Genomic DNA, 24704 nt, shown 5'->3' with positions numbered 1-24704 from the left:
GGCGGCTGGAACGCACAGCTTCTTCCAGGGCCAGTCAGCACAGGACGCGGATCCTGTGGTTGCCCCTCCTGTGGAAAGTCCTTCTTCTCCCGACGGAGCAACAACTGTCCTGAGGCGGGAGCGCTTCTCAGCATCCAAGCAGCCTAGCCAGTGGCACTTGGGAACCGAGCCTTCTGGTGACGGTGCGTTCGCTTCGTGACCCAGCCTCCCGCCGCGACGCCCTCAGCCTAGTCCGGGGAGGGGAAAAGCTCGCACCTGCCCGGCCGAGCGTCTCTGCTCGGCTGGCGCGCCGGGCGGCAATGGCCCGGGCTGCGCGCATCCTCGCCTGTCTCCTGGCGGGTCACCTGCTGGGACTGTGGACCGGCGGCCACACGGCAGATACCGCGTACCCCCGGCTGCGTTTGTCACATAAAGGTCAGTGCCTTTCCAGATTCTTCTACTTAAAACATAGTGAAATCGTTTAAACCAGGTGTGTTGCAGTTATCAAAGACCTTTAAAAATACACCAGAAAAATTTGAATGCCGAAGTCTCCTAAAGATTCTTGCGTGCTTGCCTGCTCTGGAAATAGTGCAAATCGCATACTGCCTTAGAGATGTTTTTCCCCCTTTGGTCTTGTAAATGTTGATTTTATACACAGGAAGTTCTCTGCTGCTGGATGCGAGGAAAGCAGCAGGTTGCCAGCGGGGTGCCCGCACTGAGTTAGCGGTCGGTGTTTGAACAGTGACTCTGTTATTACCGAGACAAGGTGGTTGGGAGGACTTTAAAAATAGAGGTGCAGTGTGCTTGTGTTCTTGCCTTGGTTTGGTTTTCAAAGTGGGAATGCGAGGAAGAGACAGTTCCCTTTCTCCTGAGAGAACTGACTGCCTGGCCGTGATGACAATCACCACCATGTAATTAGGATGACTAATTAATATAAATTAGCTTGCCGGTTGCATGAATTATTACTTTTTTTCATGCAGAGCTTACTGGCAGTGCTCGTAAACTGACTTATCTTGATTACTGTCTTAGTGGTCTTTCACATCTGTTCTTTTTGCATGTAAATGCATGCTGCTTTACTGCAGACCTGTGTGTCATAGAGTGCTTTCAATATTTCATTCTGCTCTTACGCCTGAGAAAGCAACATCACACTCATAAATAAATAATCAAAAGAGTTTGCATCAGGAGCCATAGGAACCAGTCAGGAGTAGGTTTGGCAATTCCTCCAGGAAACAAACAAGCAAAGCCCAAGCTCAGAGAAAGTGACTTTGCTGACTTAGAAGAAAAGTGGAATAAATTATCAAGAAATCCACTTGGATTGTCACCCATCACTGAGAGAGCCAACAGGTGCAATGGTGTGGATTAGATGAGAAAAAAAATCTATTTCAGCTGTGAAAGCAGCTCAGTCATCCCTCCCCCACACCGTAGGCAGGTGTTTGGGCTTTCTAGATTATTTGGAATATTTGCCACCCAATGAAAACAGCCAGGGAGTCCCCCTGCCCTTCCCCCCAGCTCTCTGTGTTGCTACGACTTTCTTGGACAATCATCGGTCAAGACTCATTGCAGGCATTTCTCCTTTTAAGAATAAACTTGGAATACTAGTCTACAGCAGTCCCCTCCATCACAGTCCAGTGGATGACATACATGGAGGAGACACGTTGGCTCTGAACTTGCAGAATATTTGAAATACAGCACACACCATCAGCTGGGCTCTGGTTTCCAAAGATGGGCCGCAGTGTTGCAATCCGCCTGGTTCGAGGACATTAAGAGCAAATCCACCAAGATGTAAAACTTTGATATGGTGGAGTAGGAGCAAAAAGGCATGCCAGAAGAGCAAACAGCGTTATTTAATCATTTATCTCCTACAGACGAGGGGATACAGCGCCAGCGGAAACCAGCTACTGTTACGCTGTGCCTGCTGTTACTCTTTGGGGGTGCTTGGTTTCGGCGTCTCGCTGTCGCTATGATTTTCAAGGTGGCGCGGTGGAATATTTCTCAGGACAGCATATTATTTGTGGGATGGTACAAGGTGGCACCATGCCTGATAGTGCTGCTATGTGCCTGCATGATCTTACGAGTTGTGCCACTGATGCAGGAATAGAACTGCTGGCATCTCAGGATCCTGGACTGCAGGTGCCTGCATGATTTCCCTTTTGGCTTTCAGTTTAATAGAACCAACTGAAAATGCCCAACATTATGTTTTCATGGGAAGATAGCATAAACTGTTAGCTAAAATGAGAATAGCCGCGGCTGTGTGATTTACGTAGCACAGTCAGCAGAGGCCACCTGCCTCACTGTCCCGCAGGTGAGTCACAAACGAAAAGCAGTGTGAATCTAGAGGTATGCAGGCCCCCAACACGTGGCAACAGCTGTGACCTGCCTGCACCCTGGGCACAGGTGACATCTTAGGCATACTCCAAAGCAAGAAGGCACGTAGTTCTAACAATCTGCTGTCCTACGTGTCTTCAGAATTTAGAGTCCTGGGTGAATGTAGATAATTAATCCGAGAAGTGAATGTGTTGTGTTTCAGAATAAGAGGCAGCAGGTAGGGTGTGTATATGTGTGTCCATGTCTGCCCTCTGCAATGGGGCCTGCTCTCCCGGCAAAGAAATCCAGTGTGCTCCCTGGAGGTTTCATCCTGGGGTTCTGTGTCAGATGCAAGACAGGCAGTTACTTCTCTTAGGGGAGGAGGGAAGACAAAGAGCTTCCAGGCCTGCACGGGGGACATGAGCCCTTGGTGGCTGTTCCTTAGGAAACAAGCAATGTGAGTACTGTAGCCAGGGCTTGAGTGCAGCAGCAGAAGTACATACAGGAAAAAAGTGGCCAGAGACGTGTCCGTTTTCTTTCTCATCCATTCCCCTGCATTCCTGGAAATCTCATGTTTTGGACCAGGGCTAGAGAAGAAGCCATCCGTGAAAGAGAGGAGCGCAGGAGGGTGGTGCAGTGGGAAGGCGGACGAGGATGTACAGCATCTGCAGACAACTTTCCCGCTGCTGTCTTCCTTGACACCAACTCGGAATTCCACCTGCCTCTTGCTGAAGCCCCGCCCCATCCCAACACGATGATATGCTCATTTAGGGCCAACCATGTGACTCAAAAGACTAGGGCCCAGCTGATGACTCACCTTACAAGCACTGGGATCCTGTATGGGCACTGGTTGGTGTCCTGGATGCTCCACTTCACATCCAGCTCCCTGCCTGTGGCCTGGGAAAGCAGTGGGGGAAGACAAAGCTTTGGGCCCCTGCCCCTGCATGGGAGACCTGGAAGAAGTTCCTGGCTCCAGGCTTCAGATCGGCTCAGCTCTGGCCATTGCAGCCATTTGGGAAGTGAACCAGTGGACGAGAGAGCTTTCTCCTCTGTCTTTCCTTGTCTCCATAAATCTGATCTGTCTTTCAAATTAAAACAAATAAATCTTTTTTAAAATTATGTTTGTTGCAATAATACTTGTTTCATGTATTTTGCAGATACAAAATAAATTAGAGCTGCAAGTTAAAATGTAGAAAAGAGTAAAATGTCAAAATGCTAGAATTTCCCGCTCTGTAAGAATTTTCAATCAGGATTTGTGCTGAGATTAAATTTATCAGGGAAATATTTGAAAGGATATGCATGCTAATATAGATAGTTTAAAATAAAGAAAGTTATTTATCTTGTAAGAAAATTCATAAATGCCTATGGGAGCATGTTTTGCTTAGTGGTTAGGACCCTGAGTGGGAAAGCTACATCCCAAAGCAGTGTGGCCAGTTTTCAGCCTGGCTCCATTCCCAAATCTAATTAGTCTGGGAGGCCCTGGCAGTGACTCAAGCCGGTGGGTCCTTGCCACCCACTCGGGAAACCTGAATGGAGGCCCCAGCTTCCAGCTCTGGCCTGGCCCCCTGGCACAGGCCCAGCTCTTACAGGCTTTGGGGGAGTGAACCAGTGAATGAGAGTGCTTGCTCACTCGCTCTCTCCCTCCTCTCTCTTTACCTCCCCTCCCGTTCTCTTCCTTCGCCTCCCTTCTCCGTTTCTCTGTGTGCCTCTCGGATAAACTAGAGAACTGTCACCCAGGAAAGTGATGAAGGGAGGAGAGCCTGGTGGGCTGTCCCCTTCGCTCTGCTCACTGCCCTGTCATCCAGACCTTTCAGTGAGGTTCCAGGGGAGACAAACATCACCTTCCTGATCATGGAACCCGAAGGAGAAAAAGCAAGTGAGCCAAGATTCATGTCCAAGAAGAAATCAGTGAACATGGAGGGCCCCCAGTGCAGCCGAGGGAGCTGGGCAAATGGAGACGGGCTCCAGGCCCCAGCTGGGAGGGACGGAGGGAGAGAGCTGCAAAAACAAGGAGAGACCACTGGAGCCAAGGAGCTTCTCCTGGGCTATTTGGGGAGAGATGGCTCAGGAGAAGAGCATGCCTAAAATATGTTGACATTATCATTGTAGATTAAAGCATTGAATATATATCCATATAGAGTTGTGGTAGTGAGTATTAATTAGTATGCCTCTATTTAAGTATTTAATAGATGTTTGTGTAGACAACCAAATGGAACATATCTCTGCATGCACTTGGTGACCTAGAATTTTGATATTATTAATGTTTCCTGAGTCCTGCTATAAACTTAGAGTGTTGGAGGAAGTGTGTCCTCCAGAAAGAAAAGCTCCTGGAAAGGCATGAATTTAAATTGCAGTAAGTACTAGGATCACACTAGGATAGAAGACAGAAGTTGGTCATCAATAGCATAACAATGTATAGTTTATCCTGATAGACCGTATCACTCCCAAGCCTGTCTCCCATGTGACCTTTAGTTGTAACTGAGAAGACGATTACATCAGCTGTGCATGTTCCACTGGTTTTTGCTGTAAAAGTTTACATATAGCCATTTGTGACACATAGCCACCCTATAACACACATTTTAGAATTTTTCCACTTATAAGGTGAAAAAAATGAATGCTAGAAGAACGGTGCGAAATAGTAGCCACAACTGGTCGCTTTGGAAGCTGGTGGCAAATAAAACTGCTGCAGTGACTGGCCCCGTTTATCATGACCCAGCTCATGGCTTTGGTTCTTTAGCCAGTAACCAGGCGTGAATCAATGGTGCTATTAGTTACATATCCCTGTGTGCTGATAAGTTAAAACTGGCCATAAGACATGACTCATCAACGAATGCTTCAGTAGGACCCAGGAGTAAACATCAGCCCACAGGCCCGAAACCATACCAGGAAGAGCCTGTGCGAGTTCCGAGGTGGATTTCCCGACAGTCTGGATTAGAAATACGTCACTGGTTAAGATATGAGTAATGGCGATATGATTTGTTGAGGTTGACACAAAGCATGCGTTCTGTGTAGGAACTCCACATGAGGATTGTAGAGGGCCATTTCTGGTATTTCTGTGTCTCTATAGACAGGTATCGCCTCTGCTTTGCACCTGGGTGTGCAAAAACTCCTGAATGGTTCTGTGAGTTATTTACTTCTAATCTAGATGTTGCCTATTACATTACACTGGTAAATAATTATTCCCTCAGAGAGAAATAGGGCGAGGAGGAGGGCATTTGGGGGAGTGGGTCAGTTACCTCTTGGGACAGCCATGTCCCAAACCAGGGTGCTTGGGTTCAAGTCCCAGCTCTTTTTCCAATACCGGCTTCTTGCTGATGTGCACCCTGGGGGGTAGCAGGGGATGGCCCAAGCACCTGGGTTCCTGCCACCCAGGTAGGAATGAGAAGAATGTCCACACCATGTTTAAACCGATGGCTGCTGCTTCTGATGCTGAAAGAGCTTGCTATATGCAGATATGTGGCCATTCAAGAGCAGGCACCTCAGTGGAGTTGATCACGACCCTTTCCCTGGGGTGCCCAAAGGAGTGGACTGCTCAGTAAGTCTCCAGCCTGCCTCGTTCTAATGTTTTCTTCAGGAGATTCCCCTGATGTGGCCCACTGCCCTCCTAATGCTGCCTCCATCCGCATCTAGTACAGAAAAGTGAAAGGGAAATCCATCAAGTTGCCTGATTTCTCGTGCTCTGAAGTGTATTTCCACCTCTGTCCCTTTTTAGTTGAACTCAGCCATCAGCACCATCTGCCCCAGGATTGAGCTGCTTGCCTCAGCATGGCGAACCAGGGTAGCAGGGTAGGTCTGTGTATTGTCATACACTCTGCATTGTGCTGTCAGGGGCCAGAAAAGCTGGGCTTCAGTCAAGACCCACCCGACTTAGATCTGGCTCCTGTTGGGAGCAAGTCACTTCAGATGCTTCAGATGGATTTTCTCATCGCTCGTAGCATACGCTCTAGCACAGACTGTACAGAATTCTGGAAGGATCCATGAGACATGCCCGTTAAGGTGGCAGACCACTCAGCCCTCATGAGACATGCCCTTTACAGGGGCAGACCACTCAGCCCTCATCAAGCTTCACATGTTCCTGAGTGAACCCAGGCAGACTCAGTGGGACTTGGGCTGTGTGGGTTCCTTTTTTTTTTTTTTTTTTTTTAATTCTCCAAGCAGCCATGAGTTGATTATTAACTTACAACTCAAAATGTGGGAAGGCACTTCTGGAGGTTTTGAGCTTACACACAGATTTTGAAAGGGAAGATCTTTCATGAAAGCCAGCTCTTACTAGAATAGATGTCTTGAAGGGACAAAGGATGTTGGTGGCTCTCCGTTGGTGGCTTATCCTAGAATTATGTTGTTTATCACGTAAGGACAGTTGAGATTTGATCAGATGGCACCTTGGAAACAAAGGTCCAAATCTGTAAAATAAACAGTCACAGACAATGGTGATGTGGCTGGGCCTTGTGAGGCACAATGGGGCCACTGCGACCAAAACCAGACCTGCTCTGTGGCCTCCAGGCACTCCTGCTCGGCAGGTGATGTTTGCTTTGAAAGTGAAAGAAAGTTCTCTGCTGTGCCTTTCCCTGGGCCGGAGCAGGTAGCAGGCCTGGCGTCCAGACCCCAGTGAGCAGGTATTTGAATAAAACCATTACTAAGAGCTCAGAGGAGAGTTACTGACTTTCTCAGAGGAGAGTCTAATAGTGTGGGGTGAGAAGGAACACCAAGCTACTAAGGGCTTCTTTAGAAAAACATGCATGAGGAGGAGCTCTGGGGTTGCCTGTCTATTCATTTCTTGCCCCCCAGTCCTGGAGTGAGTGACGTAGTGCGGGTGAGAGATGGCTTCCTGCCCGATCAGACACATTTCCTCCCCTGAACCAGGATTCTCCTTCTGAATCTCCACTTGTGTGCACTTGCTGTTCTAGGGCTATCACCCCTCCTCTCTTTTATCATTGCTTTCACCCACTATGCCTTCACCTCACTGGAGACAGCTCCAGCTCTCCTCTCTCTTCCTTCTCCCCAACAGCTTCTCCAAACACACACTTACTTGTCCTCCATCTAGACCCAACAGTGGAAAGAAACCACAGCAGTAACAAAGCATGTGCATTTATTACCTGGTCCTCAGTTTACCTGTTCCCCGGCACAACAGCAAGAAAACATGCATTCAGAATTGGTTGAAATCCATGACTTAGGAAGTATTGATGAAACCAGACAGTGCGACCAATGCTGTCAGGCACCTCGGGACTGTGGCATCTGTGGACAGCAGTCAGGGCACTGGAGCAGCGGACCAAGTCTGTCGCTAAGCTGAAGTTAAATGTGAGCTAGGAGGTTGTGACAGAAATCAGCTCAGTCTATGCAGTTGAGGTTCATCTTCTGGGAGTTTGGAGGCACGCTCAGGGAAACCAGGATAAAAGTCAGGGAACAGAGCAAAGAGACAGCCTCCCTACGAAAGGGTCTCAGTGGTGACTTCAAGTCACAAAACCAACTGCAAAACCCAAGCAGGACAGCAGCCCTGAGAATGGGCACTGGGGCAGGGGCCAGAGGTAGGAAAGTCTGCATCTGTGCTTACCAACTCCTTCCTAGAACCCACAGGAACTGCAGGGGGTTTCGAGTTCTGGGTGAGGTTCCCTGTGGGCCTGGAGCCAGATAGAGCATGTCCTCGCAGAGCTGCGGAGAGCTGCTCCTCCCCCATTGCTCTTTTCCTAAGATGGAGTTGAAACTCTCATTGTGGCCCATTGGATGTTCCAGGTCTAGCCTAATTCTAGAAATGTAGACTTCCTTCTTTGCCTTCCTAAGGCAACCTGTGTGTTTGATTTCTTCAAAATGATTTTTGGAGTTTTGTTGCATGTTGCAGTAGAAAGATTTTGGACTTCAATTCTTGAGTTTAAATCAATTCTCAAACCCCAGGTTTGAATCTGCAGTGGACTGCACTTGATGCTTTTCTCTTCTTGTGCGGTCATGGAACTTCCTCCAGAACCTGCCTCGCTTTGCCTCCCTTCCCATGGTTATAGAGATGTGTAAACATAGTATCAGGATTGTTGTAGGAAAAAATGAAGTGTTTTACAACATAGACAAATGCCATGGTGTTGTTAATTTATGTAACTATTCTAATTTTCTTAAGATCAAGGAGTGGTTTCTTGAGGTCCCTGTGGACAGGATAAAATTAATTCTTTAGGTAATTTTTAAAAAGAATCTATTTCGATGAAAGTCAGAGAAAAGAAAGTAAGATCTTACATCTGGGGCCCGGCGGCGTGGCCTAGAGGCTAAAGTACTCACCTTGAACGCCCCGGGATCCCATATGGGCGCCAGTTCTAATCCCGGCAGCTCCACTTCCCATCCAGCTCCCTGCTTGTGGCCTGGGAAAGCAGTCGAGGATGACCCAAGGATTTGGGACCCTGCACCCGCATGGGAGACCCGGAAGAGGTTCCTGGTTCCCAGCTTCAGATCGGCGTGCACCGGCCTGTTGCGGCTCACTTGGGGAGTGAATCATCGGACGGAAGATCTTCCTCTCTGTCTCTCCTCCTCTCTGTATATCTGACTTTGTAATAAAATAAATAAATCTTTAAAAAAAAAAAAAAAAAGATCTTACATCTGTTTGTTCACTGCCCAAACAGCTGCTACAGCCAGAGCTGGACCTGTCCAACGTGTGGAACCAGAATTTTCTTCTGGGTCTTCCACATGGGTTCAGAGGCTAAGGACCTGGGCCATTCTTTATTGCTTTCTCAGGCCACAAGCAGGAAACTGAATCAGAAGTAGAGCAGCTGGGACACAAATCAACACCCAAGTGGAATGCTGGCACCACAGGTGGAGGATTAGCCAGAAATGCCATTGCCCCAACCCTCTTCCGGTAATTTCTAAGTCCTGTAACTACTGCTGGGTGTTGGCGCTCCACTGCTGTCATGTAACACTGCTGAAGTTGGTTTCCATGTGAGAGTCAGAGTGAAAAGATTACAAAGACTGTTTATTTTGGTAAGAGGCTGAGCTCTCATTCACCTGAAGGCAGACTGATTTTGCTGCAGAGGGGGTGACAATGGTATTCTTGTCTTCCGAGGTAGAGGCAGAGGAGCTGAAAACAGGGGACCTGAGGCTGGCAGCACCAGCAGCCACACTGGGAGCTGCTGAGCCAGGCCTGCAGAAGTGGAAGTGTGCCTCCGAACAAGCTGTCTAGACAGTTCAGGATGGGAGCACTGGCTGTGACAATGCCCCTCTTCACGTCATCTCCACCACTCTTGCTCCTTCAGCTCTGTCGCCTAAGCTATGTCATCTATTCACATGTCCAAATGGCAGCTTTCACTTTACATGTACTTGGACTCAGAGATATCTGACCATGACACCATTCTAATCTAGTGTCTTTCCAATTAACTATGATTTGTATGGATTATGGATATCAATTTGGCATATGTTAAATATGTTTCATAATTATTGATAGGATCAAATGTGGCATATCAATCTAGGGTTGAGCTGTGAGACCATCTAATGTGGGTCGGTTGTGGAAAAGTATTTTTGCAAGATTTAAAAAAAAAAAAAAGCTTCTAGAGGGAGGTTTTCTTGGGCTTGGTGACATGTGAGCTGTCACGCGTCCTTCACAGCCTGACTGCCCTCCTGGGTGTCTCACACCCTCCTTCCCTGTGTCACACCTTGATCCCTCCTGGATTTGGTGATGTTAGGATGTCACGTACCCTTTATCCTGTGGCTACACGCCCTGATGACCCTGGGCCTGTGACGTGGGATGTCATGCATGCTTTGTCCCTGTGTCACACAGCTTGATCCCTCCTGATCCCTTGTTAGGTCATCTCATACCGTCCTGCCCTTTGTTTCTCACCCTGAGGTCTCCCTCGGGGACTTAGGAGCTTCCTTCCGGATCTTGTTAGGACAGATTTGTAGATTGGGTCATTCACTTGTTCCAGGAGGATTTGCTGAGCTTCATCAGGGCTTGAAGTCGTGAGCATCAGGGTTGGATTTTAAGAATGAAAACCACAGTCTTGTGAAATGCAGTATGGTAGTCTAATTCAATCCTGGCATTGTGCAGGGTTCTTGGGTAAAAACAAGGATATCTGAGGTCCCAGCATGATGGCTCAATTGGCTAATCCTTCCCCTTTAAATATGAGGATCCCGTATGAGCACTGGTTCATGTCCCAGTTGCTCTCTATTTGTGACCTGGGACAGCAGCAGAGGATGGCACAAAATCTTGGGACACTGCAACCGCATGAGAGACCTAGAAGAAGTTCCTGGCTTTGGATTAGCTCAGCTCTGGCTGTTGCAGTCACTTGAGGAATGAACCAGCAGATGGAAAACCTTCCTCTCTGTCTCTCCTTCTCTCTGTAAATCTGCCTTTCCAATAAAAACAAATAAACATTAAAAAAAAGAAACTTAAAGAGATCTGGACAAACCATGGACTTTAGTTAATAATAATGTATGATTATTGGCTCATTAATGGGGAAAAATTCACCATGTTCCTAATAGGGAAAACTGGCCCTGGGAATATAGGAGCTCCCTGTAGTAATGCCACAACTTTTCTTTGTATAAATTACTATCCCAAAATGAAAACTTTAACACATGCACCTTAATCCAACCCTGTTTCCAAGAAGCATAGGCTCTAGTTGTAAAAGAAGAACATGATTCAAAACAAAGCTTTTTAGCGCGCTGCCTGTGAAGCAGGGCGCAGGGCCTGACAGGAGACGCAGAGCCTGAGACGAGTAGGAGGGCTGGAGCAGGGAGCTCTGTGCAAGCCCGCTACGTGTCTTACCCCACCCTGCACCATCCCTGCCGGGCACTGCAGTCTTCCCACCACATGGAATGCCCTGAATCTACCCAGAAACAGAATTTCCTTGGCCACCTAATTACCCTAGTGCCATTGTGATCATACGTCTGTTGCATGAACCAGGATTGCACATGGTCTTTGTACTAAATTACATAACCCCATTTCTCCACGGCTCTCAAGAATTCTCATTTTCTTTGTATGAGTAATATATGGGGACTACAAGTTTAAACGTGGACTTTGGAATTTTTGAAGGCAGTTACGTTGCATTTTATTGTCTGAATTCTTAGACGCTAATGAAATGTAAGTATGTCATGTTTTCATCTCTTGCCTTTATTGAATGTAATTACTATAGCTATTCACATTTGTATTGGCAATCCCAATTCCTTTGTTTGATACCACAACAAGTACATTCTGATGAGAGAAAGTAGAAAAATGATGGGATTAGAAGAACATTAGCAAGGCAAGAAAAAGGCAGGAAAAATGGGCCCCAGTTCAAAACATTAGGCCTTCATTTGACTGCAGGCGGGTCTTCTACTGCCAAAGTTCTGAAGGTAAACCCGGAACTGAATTAAAAGGACTCATAGGGAGGCAGAGGGTAGTGTGAACTCTGGCACGTTCCTGGATGGTGGCCACATTTGACTTGTCTGTCCTACCCGCTATGCTTCTCCAGCGCCTGGTGGAACATCTCTTCCTGTGGGGTGGAGAGAGCACAGGAGCAGGGGTCAGGCAGAAGGCAGAGCAGCAGCGGCTCACCCCGCAGCTTGGTTCATGAGGACTGCCCTCGCTGACCACAAGGATGTGCTGGGATTTTTCAGATCAGTTCTGCAACAGTGTTTTATAAGTAATCCACCATGTTGCTCTATATTCTTCCTTTTAAAAGTATAGTTGTTGGCAGTGATACAATGAGAAAAAAAAAACATGATTGTAAGTTTTAGAATTCTACTTAATTTATTTCTTTTAACTTATTTCTTAACCCAAGTTATTTGAGACAGAATTTATGAAAAGATGATCTTTTTTATTTTGTTGAATCTGTAAACTGTGTAAAAATATTTTTGCCATATATGCTCTTAATGTACCCAAATTAACCCATAATATATCTTAAGGTGCTATATCCCTAAAAGTTTTTGTGTACCAATAAATCAAATACAATCTGTCTATCATAAACCTGGCACTAACAGACATACACAGAGATGGCAAAGGCAGAACCAGAAGGAAATGCCCTCCTACCGCCAGAAGTGAGTGCTCGCGGAAGAAGCCCACGGCAGCTGTCCGGGCAAGTACATGGAGAGCAGGCTCACCTCGCTCATTCACAACAAGGAAAAAGCAGATTCTGGGGAAATAATGGAAAATTTACAAACAAAAATTGCAAGGCAAAGAGAGAGAGAGAGGAGAGAGAGAAAATCGGTGAGCTCCTCCCTACTGTCACACCCCACAGCCAGGAGAGCAACTCAGTTCAGGTCCCGCAGGGGGTGGCAGGCTGCAAGGACTTAATCCATCGCCTGCTGCCTCGCAGTCATTGCAGCACCTGCGGGGCCTGAGCAAGCGATGCCACACTCCGTGCAGTGTCGGCCAGCAGTTGAAATGCCTGCCCCAGTGAGTCCCTTTGAAAACTATTCTAAAACTGATGAAAATGAGACAGCTTGTTTTTCGTTATTTCAAGCAAAATGAAACCCAAACAACAAGAAAAAAGAAGGAAGGAAGAGGAAGTGTAGGCGTGACATTCTTACAATATGTGTTACTCACATTGCTGACAAATTCTTTACCATTGCTTCAAATGAGTTCTAGAATGCCGAGCTCACTGTCAGTTTGGAGAATGGACCCAATGAGTTAGTCGTACGGTGCAGTAAGTCAAATGTTACAATTTGGATCCTTATCTATATCATACATTCACACTCATGTGGAAAGCAAAACATTTGTTTGTTTGTTTGTTTGTTTGTTTTATCTGGAAAGGAAAGAATTAAAAGGAAAAGATGGGGCCCGGCGCCATGGCCTAGCGGCTAAAGTCCTCACCCTGAACGCGCAGGAATCCCACATGGGCGCCGATTCTAATCCCAGCAGCTCCACTTCCCATCCAGCTCCCTGCTTGTGGCCTGGGAAAGCAGTGAAGGATGGCCCAAAGCTTTGGTTGGGACCCTGCACTCGCATGGGAGACCTGGAGGAGGTTCTAGGCTCCTGGCTTCGGATCCACACAGCACCGGCCATTTCAGTCACTTGGGGAGTGAACCATCAGACAGAAGATCTTCCTCTCTGTATATCTGACTTTCCAATAAAAATAAATAAATCTTAAAAAAAAAGAAATACTGAAATGGATTTCACAGTCCACCAAAAATAAAATAACAGCCTTTGTCACGGGCAGGAGAAGCTGATGCTCACGCCTCTACCGCACGTTCATCACTCGGCCTGCCTTCCGTGTCTCCGACAGAAGATCCCCCCGTGATAATATTTAAATAACTTCAGGAGGAAGAAGGATATTATAGTTAGTTATGCTTACACTTCACACAACGGAGTTACATCTTTGTCGTCACGTTTCTCAGAAGTGAGACAAAAGTTATGTACTGGGCACTGCTTGTAACAGATTTTTTTGCCAAATGTTTTTAACTTGCTCCAAAATGTGTATGCCCAAACTGAAGTCTGATATATTTTAGGATTCTCGGAGAATTTTTCATAACTGGAGGGGGAAAAAGAACTCTCTAAGACTTAGGAATAAAACTGGAGAAAAATAAAGCAAAGCAATCAACACTGGCGAGAAGACCTACGTGCTAATTGTGTGGGAGTGGGCAATAATCAGAAACGTGGCGGATGGGCCGGACAGGCATGCCCCAGAAGATGTGAAATAAACACACACTCGTAGAGGTAGAATTTCATGAGGAGCAGTTAGGCCCAGGGACACACAGCGATGCCTCAGGGACAGCTGCCTTACTACACTACTAAACGTACAGCCACAACACTGTCTTGGTGTAGTTAGAAGAGCGGGTGTTCCTCAGTCTGCCCATTTACACCCACTGCAGAGTCAGCACAGCTCTTCGGTTCACCGCTTCACTTTGGAATGGCCAGAATACTGTGAATGGGAACAAGTGAGTATGAAATTGCCATAAGTTGGACTCCGGGTGGAAAACAGCCACCCTTGCCAACCAAGGCGCTGGGGCAGGGACCGCTGCCACCCTGCCAGGCTGCTACTCACAGCTCTGCTGCCTCACTTCCCGCTGCGAGCCACCAACACATCTCTGTCTTTGCTGGGTTTTTTTTTTTTCTCCTTAACAAACAGGCCCAGCTGCCACTGCAGCCGGTGGCCCACACTCCCCCAGACGGCTCTTGCCCAGGATGGAGCCAGAGGAAAGCGTCACAGCTGGGCCTGGCTGACGTTGGCATCTCAATAATTTGGGGTGGGCCCATTCCAAACTTTATAATTCCAGCTAATTTTTAAACTGCTGCTTCGGCTGAACACTGAGCAAAGAGATGGCCGTTTCTCTAAGCTACTTTCTGCCGCCATGACTCACTTGCACTGGCTACTCAAGACAGACAGCCTGGTTAGGTTGCACATTTTTGTCCCTGGGTTTTTAAGCCCGTTTGGAGCACAAACATGGCACAAGCCAGTGGCGACGCGTGGTCTTGAATACGTTGCTTAGTCTTTCTCTGCCTTGGTTGAATGGTAAGGAACACCTGTCTCCCTGGCTGTACTGAAGCTGAAGTGAAAGAATCGTTACAGGCATTTCGAGCCTGGTAGCTCATGATTGTAAAGTGTCTGACAGGAAGAAAGGAGCAGGAGAAGCAGGGAGCGAGACCTGCAGAAGGCTAGGGCGAGCACTCCTCGCACTTGGGCGGTTAAGACCCACGTGCTGCACGCAGCGTTGGAGGTGGCTTATTCCCACCCCAAGACCCTCTAAGGAGAGAAAGGGTGCGAGTTAGGAAAGCTCATGTGACTTTGTGCACCAAGGAGGATTTCACTGGCTGTGGGAGTCCAGGTGATTCCTGCGCACCTTGGAATACTCGTGCCCAAGGCATCCAAGCAGGTGGCTGCACACATTGATCCCTTTGAACACGTTGCATGTTTGCAGAATCACTGCCTGGCAAAGAAAGTCCCCGCTGACTTCTAACATTCCCGCAGAGAGCAAGGCTGCAAGGCTGGGGCTGGTCCCGAGTCAGACTTACTGCACCATTTTCACTTCTGTCCTGTAAGGCCACCAGGACATGAATCAGGACAGACCCCCCAGCAGGCCAGTAGGAGACTGCCAGGGCTGGGGTGGTCCTGTCGCCATGGTTGCTGTTTGCTCAAGCCCCTGCGAAGGGCAGGGCAGGTTCCAACGCCAGAGCCACCTGCCTGATCACACGACAGCCGCAGGCTGAGCTGGCTTTCACTCAATAAAGCCACCTGGGTTGACAGCAACTGGTTTGACAAACAGGCCAGCCCTGCTGTGGGCGTTGAATCGCCGTCTCCCTTCTTGTGGAAGGAAAGCCCTCTTCCATGTGTACCTGCTGCCCAACAAGGGCATGAGCTAGGGGGTGGGCATCCCTCTCAGGTCTGTTCTGCTCTCGGGATGGGTCCTTTGCTGATTAGAAATGATACAGCTTGTATTTCTTGTAGAAATTCTTGTATTTCTTTTCATCCAGAGTACACATTTTACATGCTGTCTCTGAAATGTCAGTATTAGAGGAAGCTTAACACTCATTGAAGACCAGATTTGTTGTGAGAGGATATAAAATATATGTTTTTGGCTCCCCCGGGAGATGTAAACCAATAAATAAATGTCACTGATGGTTTCCTTCAGGAATGTTATAGAATTACCTGCAGAATTATAGTAAATGCAAGATTAATGTCATGTTATTTATTGCAAAGAGACAGAACACTCTTTCTTCATAGCTAAAATAAACCGGATTTTTAAATGTCTTTGCCATTTTTCATTTAAAAAGAATCTGGAATGGTCACCACAACAGAATGGCAGAATTAAAATATCATCATAGTTGTGATTGCTTAATTTTGTAACTTTAATTTTCTGTCATTTTGTAGATTTGCCAGTCTTTCTGGGTATTTGTAGAAAGTCCGTATTTTTTTTAGGTGGCATATGATTTTCCAGAATAATTTTCCTTTTAACTCTCTGTGGACTAAATAGTAAGCTCCAGAAAAAAAAAAATGATTTCTTCTGACTCCAAAAGGAGAAGCTTGTGTTGTATGCAGAGTTCTTTGTGGTCTCTGTTTCGCTTGATTCAATGGTTACCCTCCCCACATGCTGGTGTCCTGCAGGACCAGATGGTGGGCTGCTCATACCTCTTTGAAATTTTGAGTCTGCAAAATGCAAATCTTACTTGTTTCGTTCCCCCAGGTAACTCTTTAGAGGAAAGACACATTTTATTTTTCAAGTAAAATTCTTGTTAACATGCCATCCTGGGCTTTTCAGGATCTGAGCATTGCTTACAGTTCACTTCCTGCTAGCTACCCTCCGCGTGGTGGCCACCTGCACTGCTTGCCTTCTGGAAGGTCTGGAGAAGGGTTGGGCCCTTCTTGCCTCCAGGCCTTTGTCCTTAGTGCTTCCCAGAATACCTCTTGCTTTTCGTGTCACCTTCACCTGCCCTTTTGCTTCCTGATATGGCGATGATGGGTCTTTCTCCTCTGTATCACCTCAGTCACACCTTGTGAAGCTCAGGATGCCACACCGACTCAGATTCACAAGATTCGAGTCATTAGGAGTAGGAGTGATATTTTATTCCTTGGTGCAGTGTACGTACTTCTAACCAATACCTAGTAGAGAGCAGAACCTCCATGAACACATGGTTGGCTGATCTGTGCTATGGCCACCTAGGCTTTCCAGTTGTAGGTAAGAGACACATGGGAAAAGCTCTTCTCTGCCACAACAGAACCTTTCTCTAGTGATATGGCACCTGGGCCTGGGGAGTGGATAGGCCTCAGAATGGGAGGCAACCAAGGACAGGACCTCCCGGGATGCAGCCCAGGCGCAGAGTGAAGTGGAAATCACTCCGGAGTTTGAGGGAAAGCAACGCCTTTGGAAGGGAGAATGGAATACCGCCCAGTCAGCAGGCTGCAGGCAGCTTACCACTTACTTCATTTCCAGTAGAAGCTTAGGAAACAGGGTTGAAGTTTACCAAATGAGATTTCTTACCTCTAAGGTGTTTGGAATTCCCCTTTGATCTAGAAAGAAAGGTTTTTTTCTTATGAAAAAGAAGATGTAGCATCGGCTCAGTGAGATTACTGAATGGCTAAATTCTCTCCTGGCTCAGCTGGGATCCTATATGGGCGTCGGTTCATGTCCCAGCTGCTCCATTTCCCATCCAGCTCCCTGCTTGTGACCTGGGAAAGCAGTCAAGGATGGCCCAAAGCCTTGAGACCCTGCATCCGCGCGGGAGACTGAGCAGAAGCTTCTGGTTCCTGGCTTGGAATCAGTTTAGCTCTGGCATTTGAGGCCACCTGGGGAGTGAACCAGCAGATGAAAGATCTTTCTGTCTTTCTTCTTCCCATAAATCTTAGCTTCCATTGCAGTTTAAAAAAATACATAATTTTTTTTTTAAAAGAAGAAGCACCAATTGAGTGATACCATCTGGCTTCACTTTTTTAAACAAACAAAAATATAGCATCAGTGATCATTGGCATAGCCCAGCAGTTCTTGGGATGATTCAGAGAGTTCTATATTGTTCGTGTTCACTGCCAAAGTTTGAAATGTTTTTTGTGGTACATTGACTCTTTTGCCAAAAGGTTGCAAAAATAGATTCACTGAAAATTGTCAGTGCTATTTACCCACCCCCCCCCCAACTGAACATAGTTATTGAAGTCACAAAAACAGATTTCGGAGGGACCTCAGTTCTTGGTCTAATCATTTCAAAGGGATCTACCTAACCTACTGTAACACAAGTACTTACTGAAACTTCCTTCTTTTTCTTAGTAAGCTCATTTCGCCAACTCTAAGCAGGGTCGTTCAGAATCTCTCCTGATGGAAAAATTCCATGTAGGACCAAAGACCTCTGGAGAAGCAGCTGTTCATGTTTGACCTTGGCCTGTGATTAGCAAGCACGAGTGCTTCGTGATCTTGAAGGCAGCTCCCCCACGCATCTACCACAGAGGCCCCTTCTCTCTGGGGTGCTGCGGTTCAGCCACAGCAGTGGGAGGCCCTGTTAAAGCCACTGTGACTAGATGCAGAAAGAGTGGTTAACATGAGTGTACCTTCCTCCCAACCCCCTGAGTAAAAACAGTGATGGAGCTCACAGAGTGACACTTTTAATGTTACTCCTACAACTTCCCAAGTCTCAGGCAACACTAGCCTAGAAGTCCTCTTTTCCCGAACACAGAAATACCTGGCTTGTGCTGCCAGCAGCAGGGCCTGCCACGTTCCAGGGATCCCACAGCTGCTCATCACATCTGAGCCTGTTCTTTAGTCCAGGCTGTAGACTGCATGCTTGCATTTCCCTTCTCACCTTGATGTCATTGCCACCCCTGCCTGCCAAGCAGAGGAGCTGAGAAGTAACCTCCTGCAGGCTGGAGGCTCTGCATAATCACCCCGCAGGCAGTGCATCCCTGTTTCAGAGCCACAGGTCAGAGCTGACAGTGGGGACCTTGTCAGGTTGCCCGTGAAGATGGACCAAGGTGAACAAGGCTGGGCATACGGAAAATGCTCAGCTAGCTGGAAGGAACATGGAGGTGGCGATGCTGTTGCTTAAGTACACCAGAGCAGGAGCTGTGTGTTACAGTTCTTTTTCCTTTCTTGTGGAATGCAATGTTTTGTTCTGTTTCTAGTGGGTGGCCATCAGTATGCCTTGATGCAGTAACCACCATCCTTTATTTTAGAGTGATGGCAAGGGGTTGCTTAGTCTTTTGAATTGTTGGGGAAGCAGTCCAAGCTGTTTATTAAGCTTGTAAATCACAGGGCAGTCTTGGTTGCATATTCCTGCCTCCTTTTGGAAGCGAGCACAGTTTTATGATTTGCTTTGGCTAAGTGAAGGCAGAGTTGATAGATATCACTTCAGTACAGAAGTGATGAGACCAGCAGTGGCTTGTCACATTCCCTTCTCCCACCTGAACAGTCACATGTGCCCTCATTGCTGTCACCTGTGGTCCCAGAGCTACTTGCAGAAGACACTCATGAATATACACACTGAGCTACATTTAATCGTCTGTCTTAAGTCTCTAAAATCCAGGGCATTGTCTTGTCATGTCTCTCACAATATCACCTTTCTTGTTCTTGAGTGACAACTGGTCACACATGTATTTGCAAAGACCGCATTTTTGCGACCAGCAAACTTGTTTTTTCTGTAAATGAATCAATGGTGTGAGGTGCCACTTGGCCTTGCTATGACATGCCAACTTTCTCTGCCCAAAATGTGCTGAGGATCTTGCCTTCCAAGGAAGGTAACAGAGTCTGCTGAAGAAGGCTGCTGCCGGGCTGCCTGTCCCAAGGGCTGGCCTGGAGTGGAATCTCTGCGCTGTGACCAGTGGTTCAGCTGCCCAGCGTCACTGCACCCCAAGCACCCTCCTGCTCATCTTCTACCTTAGGGGATGCAGCAGCTCAGGTAACAGTGAGAACCGTCGGGAAATAGTCATATGAGACTTTCAGGGACATGCAGAGCCTATGTTTGGGAACAGCAAAAAATACCCAAGGGTGGGGAAAAAAATGCTCCTGTCCGTTCTTTCTCTCCTGCTGGGGGTTTTTGACTTATTTGTGAGGTAAGATCTCCAGTATCCTTGCTGCCCCATTTTCCTGGGTTTTGTTTTCTTGCATGAATATCATTTTATATTTCAAGTGCCTTAAAAGATGCTACATCCTAGAAGTCATTCTTGCTGCATTTTCTCGATAAATCATTGCAAAAGAAATGGTATGTCTTAGTCTTCAGGGATTATTAGGAAGGTGAAGTGCAATAAAATAAATAGTTCTGTGGCAAGAGACATGAAAGTGCTTTACTTGGGAAGATCTGCCTAATATCCTGGCCTTAAGGACTAGAATGGCACTGTGTGGGAGACAGCCATGTCCCAGCCCAGAGCATCTGGCGTTGGCTCCTGACTTCAACTCCGGATTTGCAGGCACTGGGGAGAGAGCCAACAGATAGAAGCTTGCACTCTGTCTCTCTCTCTCTCTCTCTCTCACTCCCTCCCTCCTTCTCCCTCCCTCCCTCCTGCCCTCCCTCTACCTCACTGATGAATACATTTTCAGAAGTACTATTCCCAAACTGTCTTATTGTTTTATATTAATTTTACTATCTTGATGTTAAGGATGAAAAATTGTGATCAAAACTATTGAAATAAAGATCACAAATCACAAACTCGCAAATACAGACAAGATGCTAATGCTCTCAGTTCAGAAGCATTGTTGTTCACGTGAAGATGGCCTGATTTCTCATCCTCACATTAGAATACATTGTTTCTTTTTTAAGATTTTTTTTAAGTTTTATTTATTTTTATTGGAAAGTCAGTTTTAGAGAGAAGGAGATACAGCGAGAAAGATCTTCCATGCACCGATTCATTCCCCAGGTGGCTACAGTGGCCAGAGCTGAGCCGATCTGAAGCCAAGAGCCAGGAACTTCTTCCAAGTCTCTCACCCAGGTGTAGGGTCCCAAGGCTTTGGGCCATCCTCTATCGCTGCTTTCCCAGAACTAGGTGGGAACTGGAGCAGCCAAGACAGGAAGCAGCGCCCAAATGGCATCCTAGCACGTGCAAGGTGAGGATTGAGCCGCTGAACCATTGCATTGGGCCTGAGTAAGTCTTTTTCTTTATGCAGATGGTAAATAGATCTCCTGTTAATTCAACTTTAGGTTAAATGAGTAAAGAGGTCTTTCTAAAAACACTAGCGAGTGACGTCCAGTTTTATGGTTTATGGTGTTCCATGATTAACAGACTGGCACTGTTAAGCCAGTGTCAGGCAGTCCTAGGGTCTGACTGGCAGAGGAACTTGGACCATTCCTCCCCATGTGCCTGTGCTGTGTATGTGTGTCCTTAGCTGCTTTCTGTGTGTTCCTTTGCTGTTCATTGGAGGATGAGGAGAAAGTAGGATGAGTTAAACGGAGCCATTGAGAGGTACACAGAGCTAGAGAGAAGTCCCCATTGCACCATCCTTTAGTCCCTAGCGTGTTCCACGTTTGAGATGCACCATTCCTAATCTCCAAGTGTCTTCTCATTATTGGTGGGCTTCTCACTCACGGACTAAAAGGAGCTCAGGTGTTGAAATGTCTAGCCGGATAAAAGCTCAATGTAACAAATGATTAACTGGATTCAAGTCCACAGTCTGCCCTCTGGAGACAACCAAACACTGGACATGGTCTTCCCACCATCAGATGTATTCCCAGTGGGGAGAGTCTTCATTGTGTTTTTCTGCGTGAAAGACTCACTGTCATCAGAGGGCTCAAGATGGTATAGCAGACGCATTATACGAACGCCAGTGCCTGGTTTCCAAAGGACTAGCTCCTCAGACTGAGGATGAACCTAAAGCAGAAGGAGATGCTTATGGTGCTTACTCATCCCTGGTAACGCCAGAACACTCTGTGCTTCAAGCTCCACGGATAACATCAGACAAGGAAGCTCTGCACTGGACAAACATACAATTACCAACGTCAGTGCTCAGCATCTAGCAGGCAGACCTTCTCTTTCCCTTGTCAGCGGAAAGCAAGTTAAATGCTGGTTGTGTGACTTGGGGACTTTGCTACCTAAGACTCAATCCTTTGTCTGTGAAATGCACTCAGCTCCTGCACAGGAGTGCACTTTGGGTTCATTTAGATGTTGACGGTTGATATCCTGGTCTGGCGTGTACAGCAGCAGCATTGCAGGTCTGTGCTGAGCACGTGTGGTTAGGGAAGGGTGTGCTGTTGCTGCTGTAGCTCTGGGGACGTGCAGAGCTGAGCCAGAGCTGTTGCCTCCTGTTCAGCTTCTCCTCCAGCTGGGGAGGAGGCCGTGTGCCTTCTCACTGTTGGGCAGCATTCTGATGGAGACAGATAACAAATAAAGCAGGTCTAGGAGAACAGGGCCTGTCAAACACTCTGCTTTACAGAGGGCAGGCAGGGCCAGTGTCTCTGATAAGGTGACATTTGAGTAGGGAACTAGGCCCAGGAGAGCATGATGGACAGGGGTCAGGTGAAGACTGCAGTGTCACCTCCGTGTTCTGAGAAGTGAGTAGGAGGTGAGGAAATAGCAAAGTGGAGAACCAGTGAAAAACGTGGGCCCCAGGCTGCTGTGCAAAGAAGTGGACTGAGGTGGAGGGGTCAGAACTACCAGAGAGTTCTAGTCCAACTTGATTGAAAAGGTCGCTGACTGCTATCTGGGTGTGTGGCTGACTTTACAGCAAGGCTTCAAATAAGGAAGTGCATTTAAAAGCTCTTGTAAAGTTCTCTTCATGGTTCAGGGAGGAGGTAGGGTAAGTTATTCATTCTGACCACTGAACTATTAGAGAGGAACTGCCTGGGGAAGCTCTGGAGAGTCTCAGCCCAAGATCAGTGGCCACCTTCGGTGCCAGTGGGTGGCAGAGGGGCAATCACATGGTGCACTAGCAAGCAGGGAAAAAGGGATGTCCACCCCAATGTAGTTACTGCCCTAATGAGAACTCCTTCCCAAGGGCGAGCGGCCAACCGCTGCTCACCTGCCACTAGAGCTACCTCCAAGATGCCCTACTGGACTAAACCTCCACCCTTAACCATCACTCAATAGAATTAGTCCATTAACCATTAACATGGGACTTTGGGGGCCCTGCATGATAACCTAGTGACTCAATCCTCACCTTATGTGCACTGGGATCTCATACGGGTGCTGTGCATATCCCGGCTGCTCCATTCCCATCCAGCCCCCTGCTTGTGGCCTGGAAAGGCAGTTGAGGATGGCTCAAAGCATTGGGACCCTGCACCCATGTGGGAGATCAGGACGAAGCTCCTGGTTCCTGAATCCAGATCGACTTAGCTCCAGCTATTGTAGCCACTTAGGAAGTGAATTAGCAGATGGGAGAGCTTTCTCTCTGTATCTCCTCCTTTCTATAAATGTGCCTTTCCAATAAAAAATAAGAAAATAAAAAATTTTTTCTTTTTTTAAAAAAGGGGGACTTTGAGGCTTAAATGTCTGCCTGAGTTGGGGAACTAATATATCCAGACAATAACAAGTGGCACAGATTGAGGCAGAAGAAAAGAATATGGATATTCAAGGTAGTACTGCCAGAATTTGCTAATAAGTTATTGAAGGATGTGAGAGGAGGCCAAAGAACAAAGATGAGTCCAGATGCTTTGGCCCTGATGACTACAAAAGCAGAATTGTCTCTTCCTGGAGGGGAAGATAGCTCTTGGGGGGCATGTATGAAAATGCAGGGCAGTTTGCAGACGAGAACCAGAGCTCAGGGTGTGATGGCTCAGGGTAGCTGGAATATAACATGATTCCCTTGTGGTGGAGACCCACGAAAGAAAAGACACATTGGAAACACCATGGGGACTGAGGTCCTTGAGTTGCGTGAGAGATGGGACTTGCTGAAATGGCAGAGATGCTGAGCTGGACCCAGGGATCCAATGTAGTAGGCCCTTGATGCTGGCAGCCACATGGAATGGATGGGAGCAGGGAGGTGTGGAATCTGCCTCCTGATGACATCTTGCTTATGAAATATACAGCAAGGGCTTCCACTGTGGAAATGCAGGCAGGGAGGTGTGGTAGGTGTCTGGGACTACCTTAGCAAACACTCTAGTGACGTCAGCACATGAGGTGCCCCTTCAAAATGCTGGACTAAATTTATGCCACTCAGATTCCTGTAAGACAACACACAGGGATTTATGGCCTGCAGGCCATAGTGTCCCTGCACCCAAAAGGAAAACCAAGTCAAAACAATTCTGACATCTCATCTCAATGGCTATACTATATGGTAGAATGGATACTGTATGGTAGGAATGGGGCAATGCATATGATAAATCAAAATATGAAAACAAAGCATAGAATTATATAGGTGCTGTGGTTGAAGTGATATAAAATGTGTCTGCTGTGGAAAACACTTTTTAAAACTCAAGCAAAACAAAAGTAGTTTAAAAAAAGATGTATTGGGCCCGGTGCAATAGTGTAGTGATTAAAGTTCTTGCCTTGCACACCCGGCATCCCATATGGGCACCGGTTCTAATCCCAGCAGCCCTGTTTCCCATCCAGCTCCCTGCTTGTGGCCTGGGAAAGCAGTCGAGGACGGCCCAAGTCTTTGGGACCCTGCACCCAAGTGGGAGACCCGGAAAAACCTCCGGACTCCTGGCTTTGGATTGGCTCAGTTTCAGCTGTTGCAGCTGCTAGGGGAGTGAACCATCAGACAGAAGATCTTACTCTCTGTCTCTCCTCCTCTCTGTATATCCACCTTTCCAATAAATAAATAAATAAATAAATAAATATCTTTTAAAAAAAACCTGACTTAAAAAAAAAGATTTGTTTTGTTTTTATTTGAAAGGCCAAATAACAGAGAGGAGGAGAGAAAGAAAGAAAGATCTTCTGTCTGTTGATCCACTCCCCAAATGCCCGCAGTGGCTAAAACTGTGCCAATGCAAAGTCAGAAGCTTTTTCCCAGCCTCCCATGTAGGTGCAGGGTACCATGAAAGAAAGGAAATGTTGGCATCATCAATGGGGACTGAGGTCCCAGGCCATAAACAGGAAGCTGGATGTGAAGTGGAGTGGCTGGGGCTCCAACTGGAACCCACATGGGATGCCAGCACTACAGAGGTTTAGCCTACAGTACTGTGGCACTGATCCCTG

The 24704-nt window shown here is 47.1% G+C and overlaps 1 protein-coding gene across 1 annotated transcript in view; it reads left to right on the top strand.

The window, feature by feature from the left end:
- The first annotated feature begins 201 nt into the window (after nucleotides 1-201).
- The window catches only part of SEMA3E (semaphorin 3E), a 175742-nt gene continuing 151239 nt past the window's right edge, over nucleotides 202-24704 (top strand). Inside the window, exon 1 of the mRNA XM_004582505.2 lies at nucleotides 202-414. Coding sequence (XP_004582562.2) covers nucleotides 300-414 — 115 coding nt within the window. The 5' untranslated portion in view covers nucleotides 202-299. The remainder of the gene's footprint in view (nucleotides 415-24704) is intronic.

Source organism: Ochotona princeps, chromosome 20 (assembly GCF_030435755.1).
Source record: "Ochotona princeps isolate mOchPri1 chromosome 20, mOchPri1.hap1, whole genome shotgun sequence".
Lineage (NCBI taxonomy): Eukaryota > Metazoa > Chordata > Mammalia > Lagomorpha > Ochotonidae > Ochotona > Ochotona princeps.
The sequence above is the reverse complement of the archived record's forward strand: the minus strand, read 5'-3'. Positions and strand labels throughout refer to the sequence as shown.